This window comes from Kogia breviceps, chromosome 18, assembly GCF_026419965.1.
Source record: "Kogia breviceps isolate mKogBre1 chromosome 18, mKogBre1 haplotype 1, whole genome shotgun sequence".
Classification (NCBI taxonomy): domain Eukaryota; kingdom Metazoa; phylum Chordata; class Mammalia; order Artiodactyla; family Physeteridae; genus Kogia; species Kogia breviceps.
In genome coordinates, this window is record NC_081327.1 from 7030679 (window position 1) to 7042766 (window position 12088).

The window sequence follows — 12088 nt, forward strand, 5'->3', positions numbered from 1 at the left end:
AGAGAGGGAGGAGGACAGGCCGAGGGGGGAGACTGATGCGGGCCGGGGGTTGGGGCCCAGAGGAAGGTGAGATGGAGAGATGGGGGACAGAGAGGGAGATGGGGCGTCAGGTGTGTGGGGCTGGGAGAGGGATCAAAGTGTCAGAAATGGGGGGTTAGGAGACCTGAGGTGTAGAGACCTGGGAAAAAGGGCCCAGAGAGGGAGAAGGAGATAGGGGGCAGAGAGCCCCCCAGAGACCCCTGTTCCCCATTCAATCCCCATCCTTCCCGGAGGCCCCTGGCCAACTTTCCCTGTCCTAGATCTGGGGATCCGCGTTCCCACCCCCACCCCTGCATCCCCTACACCAGCCTTACCTTTTCATGACCCTGTTCTGTGGGGGGTATTGCGAGGGTGCCAGGAACGGAACCGGAGTCCAGCGACCCGAAGATTCGGCGGAGGGCTCAGGGAGCCGCGGAGGGGGTGGGGGGGGGCAGGCCCTGGGGCGGCGGCGGTGGCGGGGACCTCCTGCCCGTCCCTGGCTCCGGCTCTCCCTCCTCTTCTTCCGTCCGTCCTGCCCTGTCTGTCCCCCAAGGTTGCGGCCACTCAGACTAGGCGAGGACGCTGCTACACATGTTGCGCTGGAAGTTGGGCCCCGGACATTGCGGAGGCTGTCGGGGTGTCCTCTCGCTGCCCCGACCCCGTGGGGATCCCCCCTCCGCCCACCCGGGGTGCCCCCCTCTGCCGCTTCAGCCCCGGCTCCTCCCCCCCGTCCATGTGTCCGGTCCCGCCTCTCCCTGGCTCATTCGCATCCCCCCCCCTTTGTGCCCTAGCGCTTCCCCCCTCCCGCTTCTGTATGTGTCTGTCTGTCTGTCTGGGTCACCTCTGAAGCCGGTGGCTTGTGCGTGTGTGTGTGTGTGTGTGTGTGTGTGTGTGTGTGTGTGTGTGCCTGAGGGGCGGAAGATTGCCTGTCGGGGGGACTGCTCGCCCCTTCCTCGCTTGGCCACCTCCAGACGACCCCCCCCCGTTCCCCCACTCTTAAATACAGGCAGAAACACACACCATACACACACGCACCACCTCACTTCCCTGGGATTCCCCTCAACACCCCCGGAGCTTGAGGAGCGAGACACACACACACACACACACACTCACACACACACACACACACACACACACACAGACACACAGACACACACACACACACACACGGGGGTCTGATGGGGCCGGGCTGCCACTGCCGTCAGGGGCCGTTCGGACAGACAGGAGGACACAGGCAGCCGGGGACGCCAGAAGCCCGGCCGGACGAAGGCAGGAGGAACAGAGCCCAGGTACACACCATCCATCCGGGTTTGGGGGGGGGCTCGGAGGGAGGAAACTGGGGGGGCTCGCGACACCCAAGCAGGTGGCTCAGGGTCGAGACAGACAGACAGACCCCTCCCTCCCTCCCTCAGCCGCCGCAGCCCTTACAGACACACCCCCACCTCCATCAGCCCAGCCCCAGACACCCGGACACACAGATCCTCACCGGGCAGATGGCAGACGCGCGAGAGATCCCTGGGGGCCGGGCGGACCCACCCGGGCCCACACCCCACCAGCTGGGCACCGGTGGCCGTGGGAGGCTGTGGGCGGAGGGCGGCGGCCACAGCTTGGAGGAGCTGGAGCGGGAGGGATTCGCACACTCGCTCTGTTCTCACACACACACACACACACCCGCTCGGGATGTGATTAACATTCAGTCCCCGTCCGCCCTGCCGGGAGACCCACAGCCCCCCCTCTTGGCCTCCCTGGGGACCCCTCCTCCTGCTAGGGCTGGGGAAGGGGGCCACCCCCGTCCCCAGCTCCCAGCTTCTGCCTTCCTCCTGGGACAAGACAGTGAGGGGCTGCAAATAAAACGGGGAGGAAGGGGTGGGGAGCAGGCAGGGACTCAGGCCCCCGGCACTGAGACATCAGATTGGGACCTGGACTCCAGAGCCCAGGGGCTGCCGCCCTCTGCCCCCTCCCCACTTTGAGGCTGTGAAGCAGGAGGCCATTCCCAGACTTGGTCTCCGCCATGCTAGGACCCATCTTTTGGCTTCTATTGCCCCGGAAGGCCAGGCCTGCAAACTAGGTCTCCATCATGAAGCCAGGAGTCCAGGCTCCCAGCCCGCTCCTTCCTCAGACCCAGAAATTCAAGTCCCCAGACCCCTTCTCCTGCAGGACCCAGGAGTCCAGGCCCCCAGTCCCCTCCTCCCTCAGACCCAGGAGTCCAGGCCCCCAGTCCCCTCCTCCCTCAGACCCAGGAGTCCCGGCCCCCGGCCCCTCCCCCCTCAGACCCAGGAGTCCAGGCCCCCGGCCCCTCCCCCCTCAGACCCAGGAGTCCCCGCCCCCGGCCCCTCCTCCCTCAGACCCAGGAGTCCAAGCCCCTAGCTCCCTTCTCCACTGCTACCCAGTAATCTGGGCCCCCTCCTCCAGGCCTGAGTCCCTTTTAGGCACTCAGACAAACTGACCCCTTAACACAAACCACCCTCAGCGGCCCACAAATCCAAGACTGATGGATGTCACCCTCAGGCACCCAATCCATCCAGCAATCTGAGGAAACTAATACCTCTGTACCCCTTCTTTTACTGACGGACCCTGACGTCCATCACCCGTGGGTACTCAGACATCCAAGAGGAGAGCAGTGTGTGTCCCCTTCTAGACACAGCCTGTTCCCACCCCCCTCCCCGGACATAGACTGTTCCTGGCCCTCAAGGCCAGCTGTCCAGCTCCTGCCCTTCCTGCTAGAGAGGCTAAGCCCAGCGCTTCTCTAAAGTGCTGTGGCGGAGTGTAGCGCAGGACACCTGGGCTCCTGAGGGGTGTATGTGTGCCTGTGAGGGGGCAGCTCCAGAGGAGGGGCTGGAGCCAGAGCTGTGGGCTGCTGACTCCAGGGTCTGGGAGAGCAGGAGTGAAGCCTTACATTTCTGAAAAAGAACAGACGGGGCACCTGAATTTGTGGGTCCCAGAGGGAGGAAGGGATTGTGCATCTAGCTTCCTGGGTCTAGGATGCTTGAGACACAAGATTGTTGGGTGGGACCCTAAGTCCCAAGGAAGGGGGGCTAGACTCGGGTCTGAGGGAGGAGGGGCTGGGGTCCTGGACTCCTGGGTCCTGGGGGAGGAGGGGGTTGAGGTCCAGGACTCCTGGCTCCTGGGGGATGAAGGTGCTGGAGACCCAGACTTCTGAGTCTGAGAGAGGGACTGGGGGCTGCTCTCTTGGCTTTTGAGTGGATTGGAGCTGGAAGACCCTGAAAAGCCAGCCTCTGGGTCCCTGTCTAGGATTTTTAAAGCTAAGAGACCTGCCTCCCGAGTCGCTGACAAGGGCAGAATCTGTGCGGCTGGGCTGCAACCTTTACAGAGGCACAGACTGCTTGGGGGAACTGGTGCCGGATTTGCGAGTTTCCGATCCCAGCGACCCCGCAAGTTCCTAGGAGGCGGCCTTGCGGGGGTAAATTCGGAGCCAACTCTGCAAGCGGGGAGGTGCGAGGTAGGGGGCGCCGGAGAGCCGGGACTCCGCCCTCGGGGGTGGAGCCTCCCGCCAGGACTCCTCCCCCTCTCGCCCGCCTCCCTCTTCCTAGCTTTGGCTCGGCCACCAGCTCCGGCCTCGGCGCCCCCGCCCAGAGCCCCCTCCCCGGAGCGGAGCCCACCCGAGGGCACCTCTCCCGCCCCCCAGCCCAGCCGCCCGGCCAGAACAGCAGCCCCGGGGGGCAGCCCCCCTCCAGCCTGACTCCCTCCAGCCCAGCCCTGCCAGATCCCCTCAACCATGAATCTCTTCCGATTCCTGGGAGACCTCTCCCACCTCCTAGCCATCATCTTGCTGCTGCTCAAAATCTGGAAGTCCCGCTCGTGTGCCGGTGAGACGCCCAGCGGGGCCGGAGAAGGGGGGAGACTGCGGGAGACATTCCAGGACTCGGGGAAGGGTTTGGAGGCATAGGGGGACGGTCCCTCCCCGCCACGGCTTGCTGGGGATCCCCCTTCCAGGTCCGGGGTCACCAGGGGGTCAGCTCCTTTCTCCAAACTGGGGATGCATCCAGTTTGGTGGGGGTGGCTCCAGGAACCCAATTCAGCCTCCCCCGGCCCCTATCTGGGTGGCCTTAGGGTTCCCAGGGCTGGCAACAGGGAGCTGTGGCAGGCAGGGAGGCGGCTGGGAGTTGGTGACGTGGACTGTGGCCGCCAGAAAGGGAGCGGGAGGTAGGCGACCTGTTCCGGAGGGCTGAGGTCAAGTGGGGTCCTCTCGAGGCTCCACCTTGGATCCGGACTGTGGGAGGACCCTGAGGGGTCCGGAGGTGGCCACGAGGCCTAGCCTGGGACAGAGCCTCGGGCTGGAGTAGCTTTGGGGACGGGCTGCCCCCTGGCTGTGGGCCGTGGGAAAGGGCCCTGCTTAGGCCGGCGGGGCTGGGGAGGCCTCCAGGGACAGCTGCACTCCAGAACCCCTCTGGCTCGCCCGGGACCCTGGGCCTCGGTTAATTGGCCGTGCAGCCCCCCTTCAGCCTCCCCCATCCCCATTTCTCTGGACCACAGGGATTTCGGGGAAGAGCCAGGTCCTGTTTGCTGTGGTGTTCACTGCCCGCTACCTGGACCTCTTCACCAACTACATCTCACTCTACAACACGTGCATGAAGGTAAAGACTTTTCCTAACCTGCCGGGCCCTCCCGAGGGGGGAGCCGGGGAGGGTCCGAGGGAGGAGGGAATGTGGGTCCCAGACTTTTGGGTCTGAGGGAGGAGGGGGCTAGGGGTCCAGACTGCTAAGCCTGAGGGAGGAGAGGCTGGGGGCCTGGACTCCTGGGTCTGAGGGGGTGAGGGGCTGGGTCTAAGTCTACTGGGGGCTCGGACCCTGTGCTTGGAGCTGAAGCACCCTCCTCATCCTCCCCTTCGACAGGTGGTCTACATCGCCTGTTCTTTCACCACGGTCTGGATGATTTACAGCAAGTTCAAAGCCACTTACGATGGGAACCACGACACGTTCCGAGTGGAGTTCCTCGTTGTTCCCACGGCCATCCTGGCGTTCTTGGTCAACCATGACTTTACCCCTCTAGAGGTAGGCCACCTGCAGGGTCTGTAGTGGTGGGCTGGGCTGCGGGAGAACAGCGGCTGACAGTGGACCCACTCAGAGGCTTCCTTCTGTAGGGTTTGCTCAGACTTCCTTCTTTTAGGGCATAAAGTTCAAAAGAGGGGCTCTGGAGTCAGAGGATAGTAATGTAACAGCAGCAGCACTCACTATGTGCCAGACGCTGCTCTCAGCATTTCACATACATTAACTCATTACTTTTCACAGCGGCCCCATTTTATAGATGAGAAAACTGAGGCTTAGGGAGTTGAAATGACTCTTCCAAAGTCACTGGCCTAATGAATAGTTCAGGAGTTGGGAATGGGGCTCTGGGGGGCCAGGCTACTTGGGTTTGGATCTGTTACTTTCTATTAACATGACCTTGAGCATGGAACTTGACCTTTCTGTGCCTCAGTTTCCCTATTTGTAAAGTCGAGATCAGGTCGTTGTGAGGATTTACTGAGATTAGAGAGCACCACCCAGTAGTTAGACACAGAGACTCTAGAACCAGAGAACTGGGATTTGAAGCCCACTTAGCAGCTGTGAGACTTTGGGCAAGTCATGTAATTTCTCTGTGCCTCAGTTTTCTCATCTGTGAAATGGGGATGATCAGTTCCTACTTCATAGGCTTTGATGAGGGGTTAATATTGGTAAAGCACAGTGTCTGGCAGTAGGTAGGAAGTGCGGTCCTCGTTTGTTCAGTGCCTGCAGTGTTTAGGACCATGTGGATCCTTTTACTCCTAAACGTTAGCTGTCATGGTTTTTATTGCATGGCATTTTAGTGGGACCTGTACAAATTCCTGGGAGGAATTTTGAGAGGGCCTTTGCTAAATCTGTGATCTGCCTCCTCGGGCTGGCAGGAATCAAATTCAGAGCAGTCTTTCCTCCCCCAGGACCACTCACTCCTGCCTTGTAAGAAGCTGGCCCTGGGACTTCCCTGGCAGTCCAGTGATTAAGACTACACACTTCCAAGGCAGGGGGCACGGGTTCGATCCCTGGTCGGGGAACTAAGATTCTGCGAGCCGCCACTGAGCAGCGAGATGTGATGATGTTTTCAACACAAGCCACGATTCAGGAGTTTTCCTGAGGGATCTCACTTTACAATTTTGGCTACAGATTCCAGATCTATTTCTAAAAGCACCCTGCAGGCTAGACAAATCTGACTGAGGGTGACTTTGACCCAGGAGTCCCAGAAATGTCAGAGGGAGGCTGCACTGCACTGTGGCAGGAAACCCAAGCTTGGCTGCAGGGCCTGGACTTTGCAAATTTATCATCAGCATCACCTTGCATGGAGCACCCACGGAGCTGGGCCCATTTTGCAGATGGGGAGACCGAGGCTGGGGGAAGGCAGTGGGGCTTGCTCCAGGTGGAGGAGGCCGGACCAGGACCCAAGATTATTTATTTATTTTATTTATTTTTTATTTATTTTTTGACCCAAGATTCTTGACTCCAGCTTGTATGGTTCCCTCATTCAGAGCAGGGGAGATCACTTGTGCAAAGTATTGGCACCGATTGTGTGTCCTACTCTGAGCTGGCCATTCCAAATCCGTCATCATCCCGTCTGACCCCTCGGCCTCCTGGGGAAGTGGACAGCCTCATCCCTGTTTCTTGGAGGACTGAGGTGAGGCTCAGAGGGGAGACCTCACAGAATTTGAACCCAGGTCTGCCTGCTTTCAAAGCCCATGCTATCAATAGGTGCATGCTGAAAAATTATTTTTTAATCATAGAAGAAAACAATTCTTTAAAAATTCAGACGTCACAAAAAGATAAAGTAAAATGCAACAGACCTTCTCTCTCCTCTTATGTCATGATTCTACTCCCCAAGGCTAACAATCAGTATGTATCAATTTAATGGGTATGTTTCCCGAGAGCCTCAACTAACCTGATATACTAAGAACCTCGCTGGTGGATTCTGAGTAATTATGGGAACAAGCCCTGAAGTCTAGCTGCCTGGGTAGGAATCTGTTTCCCACATCTTAGCTGTGTGGCCTTGGACGAGTTACTGATCCCGTGGGCCTCAGTCTCCTCATCTGTATGAGGGGGATAACAATAGGACTTACCTCATAGGGTTAAGGCATTAGCCAGTTAATACCCATAAGGTGCATAGAACAGTGCCTTGGATGTAGTAAATGCTATATAAACGTCAGTTCTTAAGAGTACATCCTGATGGTCCCCACTTCCTTCCCACAAACCAAAACAGCCCAGGAGGAACCACACCTGCCAGCTGGCTTTGTTGTCTGAGTGGAGGTTTCGGTGGGTCTACAGATCACAAGTCACCCCAGGTGGGACTTTCAGGGAGCTGAGGACTGAAAAGGGGCCGACAGCTGTCTGCCAGCTCTTCGTCTCTCCCTCCTGTGATGCCCTGTCCTGCTCACGAATGATGCTTGTTATTGCTCCCTAAATGGTGGCCTGTGACAAGCACTGGGGGACCTTGCTTCCAATCGCTCATGCATTCGTCCAGGCATCGAATATGTGCCAGGCACTGGGCCAGGCGCTGGGCCCACAGGGTGCCCAAGATGTAGGCTCCTTGGCCTCATGGAGCTCACAGTCTGGTCAGAGCTGCCAGGAAGAAGATAAGACAGGGGATGTGACCATCCAGGGGGAAGGATGGTCAGGGAGGACCTCTCTCAGGAGGCGACTGATGAGCTGAGGTTGGAAGGAGGTGGAAGAGGCAGAATGTGACTGTCTGGGGGAAGAGCTGAAGGAACAGCAAGTGCAAAGGCCCTGGGGCAGGAAGGAGCATGGTGTGTTGGAGGACCAGATGGAAGGCCCAGGTAGTTGTAGCCTGGAGGGCGAGGGGAGGGAGTAGAAGATGAAGCTGGATCGAGGAGGGCCTTGAAGGCCAAGGTTAGGAACTTGGGTTTTACTCTGGATGTGATAAGAAGTAGCTACAAGAGGGTTTTAAGCCAGGGAGTGACACAGTCTGATTTATGTCTCTAAAGATTGCACATTGAATGTCACCCCTACCAGGGCAGGAAAATCATCCTCTTTTTTTTGGGGGGGGGGGTGCTGTGCCACGTGGTTTGTGGGATCTTAGTTCCCCAAACAGGGATTGAACCCGGGCCCTCAGCAGTGAAAATACGGAGCCCTCACCACTGGACCGCCAAAGAATTCCCCAAATCATCCCCATTTTAGAGATGAGGAAGCAGAGGCTCCGAGAATCTGGGTCTCTTGCCCAAGATCTCATAGCAGGGACATCTCACAGCCAAGATCCCAACCTGGGCCGCCCTTGGGAGAGGCGTAATTGCAAAGTGCTCACAGACACTGGCTTAGAACCCTTGGTTCGAATCCCATCTCTGCCGCTTCCTAGCCACGTCCTGGGCAAGTCTCTTACCCTCTCTGCGCCTCAGTTTCCTCATCGGTGGAAGGGGATGCTGGGAATTCCCTGGTGGTCCAGTGGTTAGGACTTGGTGTTTTCACTGCCGGGGCTCAGGTTCCCTCCCTGGTCGGGGAACTAAGATCCCTCAAGCTTTGCGGCACAACCAAAAAACAAAACGACAAAGCAAGGGGGATGCTGATGATAGTACCTCCCTCATGGGGTCATCGTGGGAATTAAATGAGAGAATACAGGTGGGGCAGGAAAGCGGTGTCTGGCACACAGTGAGTGCCCGGCAGGCGTCGTGGTACCTGTCACCCACCCTCCACCGTCACTGCACCTGTAACCACAATGTCTGCCATCCTCACCCTTCTCTTCGGCCCCGTCCCCTCCCGCCTCGTCCTGCCCTCTACTCCCACGCCCCGGCCTCCCCGCAGATCCTCTGGACCTTCTCCATCTACCTGGAGTCCGTGGCCATCCTGCCGCAGCTGTTCATGGTGAGCAAGACAGGCGAGGCGGAGACCATCACCAGCCACTACCTGTTTGCGCTGGGTGTCTACCGCACGCTCTATCTCTTCAACTGGATCTGGCGCTACCACTTCGAAGGCTTCTTCGACCTCATCGCCATCGTGGCAGGCCTGGTCCAGACGGTCCTCTACTGTGATTTCTTCTACCTCTACATCACCAAAGGTAGCCAGCGTGAGGGGCCGGCTGGTGGGGAGCCTGCTCCTTCCCCAGCTCCCACCCTCCTTGGGGCCCCAGCTTCATCTCCCCAGCCCTGTATCCCTCGAGGGAAGATAGGACAAAGAGAGGGGCAGGGGTGGCCTCTCACTTTTCCTCTCTTGGAATGTGTCCTAAGCCCTCCTCCTGCCCCAAGGTTCCAGATCCACAGTCTTTCAGTCTCACACCCGTAACAGATCCAGAATTCCTGTCTCCCAGGCCCCGGCAGGCAGCGCTCAGAGAAGGGAGGGCCTCCTCTCTGCTCACGGACCTCTGTCCTTACCCTCAGGGACTCAGGCCCACCAAGATTCATTCATTCATTCAACCAACAAATTTATGGAGCACTCTCTATGTCCCTGCCCGGGGCTAGGCTCTGGGGATACAACCTTAGGAGAAAAGATGGACAAGGCCCTCCCCTCCCTTTGTATTGTAGTCGGGGAGGTGGTGAATAAACAAGAGAGATGATTGGCGACACTGAGAAGGGCGGTGACAGAAAGAAACCAGGGATGTGTTGGTGAACGATGGTGGAGAGTGAGGGGGTTACTTTACATGGAGGGGGTGTGGTGGGGGAGGCCTTTTAGAGATGATGGTTAAAAGCAAAGACCTTTGAAGTTCAGTCAGTCAGAGTGAAGGGAAGAGGAGAGATAGGAGGACAGAGGCCTGAAGGCAGCCACGCCCCCTGAGGATTAAGGCTGGGAGGGTAGAAGCGGGTGGTCTCGCCCAGCCAGGCCTGCCAGGCCCTCTGACCCCAGCGCGCCCCGAGAGCCAAGGCCTCCAGCCCTTCCAGGATGGAAGAAGAGCAGCCAGCGTTAGGAGAAATGGGGCCTCCTCGGCCCCACCCCCAGCTGATAATCTGGAGTCCTGGGGCTGCCCCTCCCGCATCTCTGCCCAGCCCAGCATCCAAGCCCCTGCTGTGGGTGTGGGAGGCTGTCCCCTCCGTGAGGGACCCCTTGGTCATTGCCGCCCCCCTTTCTCTCCTCCCAGTCCTCAAGGGGAAGAAGCTGAGTTTGCCGGCGTAGCCCTGGTCCTCGCCACCCCTCTCCGGGGCAGCTGCGAGAGGCAGAGGAAGGCGACGAAAGACGAAGAGCCTTCTCGTCCAGGGGAACTTTTTTAAGAACCCACCTCTCGGTACTCCCCAGCCCTGCTCCTGCCGGGTTTCAGGGGGCAGCGGAGGACCCAAGTCTTGGGGGAGCTCAGGACCTGGGCTGTTTGTAGTTTTTTTGCCTTTTAGAGAAGGAAAAAAAAAAAAAAATCTTTCCACTATTTAGGTTTTGATTCTGATGACTCCTTTCTTTTCTACTCTCTGCCCCCAATTTTTATAAACTGTTTTCGAGTGTCCCGTGGGGCACGGCGGGGCTGGAGATCTTTTCCCTCCCCCGAGCCCCTTGGCTTCCTTCTGGATCCTAACCCCTCGGCCCCACTGGTTGCCAAACACTAAATCTGCCGACACCCGCCTGCCAGACCTCCCACCGTTGCCATGGACACAGCCCCCCCCCAAACTTCTGCATTGGGGAGAGGGAAGAGGGGAGGGAAGTTCTCCCCTGATTTTTCATAATAATTTTTTCCAGAGTTTGGGTTTTTTGGTCATGTCCTTGTTTTTTGGCAATTTAGGGGCGCATGGGAAGGGGGTTGGCCCAAGGGTCACCGTGGCTCTATGGCCACGTTTTTGTACAGAATTGATGGTTGATTCTTTGTTCTCTTGAAATAAACTGAGGAAAATGATGCCTCTCTTTTGCTACTCCTTGCCCTCTCTCTGGTGTTTGTGGGGTCCACCCAGCACCCCGGCTCCTCTCTCTGCTTCTGCTTTATCCCGTCTACCATCCGCAGGCGATCCAGGCCTGGGAGGAGCAGGAAGATGAGAAACTGGGCTTCCTGAGACTCTGAGCTGCACCCTGACTCCTCATGACTCCACCAGGGAAGAGGTTTTGGAGGAAAAAAAATCTCGAAGATTCTTCTTATCTTGGCACATAACTTCCCTGACAATTCTCCCTAATCTAAGGGTTGCAGAGGACAACCTCCAAGAGCCTGTGATTTGGAAGTCACCAAGGGACAGCCCCCGGCCTCCCATCATTTTGTATTGTATTGAACTGCTTTATATTTAAAGAAAAAAAAAAAAATGGAATTGGTTGCCAGCCTCTAAAAAACAGATTTTCACATTAAAATCGGGGTTTCTGGCTTCTCTTGAAAAAAACCCCATCAGTCTGACAATGCCGGGTCCTCGTGTCTGGGTGGCAGCAGGTGGCTGGAGTGAATGGCTGGGACGTGAGCTTCCCCTCCCTCCACCACCAAGTCGCCAGGACTTGGCTCAGGGGTTGATACCATCTCTTACTGGGCGGACGCTGTTGTTTTGTGGTTTTGTGAAGTTCAAAGGAAAGTCAGATCTTTTCCATGTTTCCCTCCAGATTGGCTTCACACCTGGCCTGTTTCCTTCACTTGGTTTACTTGCTTGGCCCTTGTAACCCTTTGGAGCTTTGTCCCCTGATTTCGCCAAATGCCCTAGATGTCTGCTGAGACCTTCCTTAGCCGCCTCCAATTCTCCCGTAGGATGGCTCTGGAAGCTTCAGGAGGCAGGTAGCTGGCGTTTCTGAGCATTTCATAAGCGCCAGGCAAGGTGCGTTACACGGGTGAGCTTGTGGGACCCTCAGAGCACCTTCACTTTGTTGCTTAGGAAATCAAGGCTTAGCCGGGTGAGCAGCACAGGTGGGGTTGGTACCCTGGCTTCCTGCCGCTGGATCCTGTATGTTTAGCCACTGCTGTGGAGTTTGTCAAAGGTTTTTTTTTTTCTCTCTTTCTTGTAAGCTAAGGCAACGGACCTTCTGTTTAGAGGAATTTGTCCAGAAGCCTCATATGGAAAATGCAGAAGCAGGGCTGCTTTGGGTTGATTCAGGGTCGGGAGGGGGCACCTCTTTGAGCGCAGCCCTCAAACCATCAAGCTAAATCTAAATCTGGTTCAAGTCTCTAGTTTGACAGCCAGCCCCGCTCAGGCCCAGAGAGATTAAGTGACATGTCCCAG

General features: G+C 57.5%; 2 protein-coding genes across 3 annotated transcripts in view; one reads left to right on the forward strand and one right to left on the reverse strand.

Moving 5' to 3' along the window:
* GRIN2D (glutamate ionotropic receptor NMDA type subunit 2D) overlaps window positions 1-2650 on the reverse strand; it is a 34396-nt gene extending 31746 nt beyond the window's left edge. The window contains exons 1-2 of one of the 2 annotated variants that reach the window (XM_067018324.1): window positions 2564-2650; window positions 354-617 (exon numbers count right to left, since the gene is read on the reverse strand). The gene's annotated coding sequence lies outside the window, so the exon portion shown is untranslated. Of the gene's footprint in view, window positions 1-353; window positions 618-1504; window positions 1597-2563 lie in introns of those variants that run through there. The other variant, XM_059045734.2, reaches the window with a different exon arrangement.
* KDELR1 (KDEL endoplasmic reticulum protein retention receptor 1) lies at window positions 564-10797 on the forward strand. Its single transcript, XM_059045786.2, has 6 exons — window positions 564-1307; window positions 3271-3845; window positions 4513-4613; window positions 4872-5030; window positions 8793-9045; window positions 10060-10797. Exons 2-6 carry the CDS (start codon window positions 3755-3757, stop codon window positions 10092-10094), a joined length of 639 nt encoding a protein of 212 aa, XP_058901769.1. The 5' UTR covers window positions 564-1307; window positions 3271-3754; the 3' UTR covers window positions 10095-10797.
* The last annotated feature ends 1291 nt before the right edge of the window (window positions 10798-12088 follow it).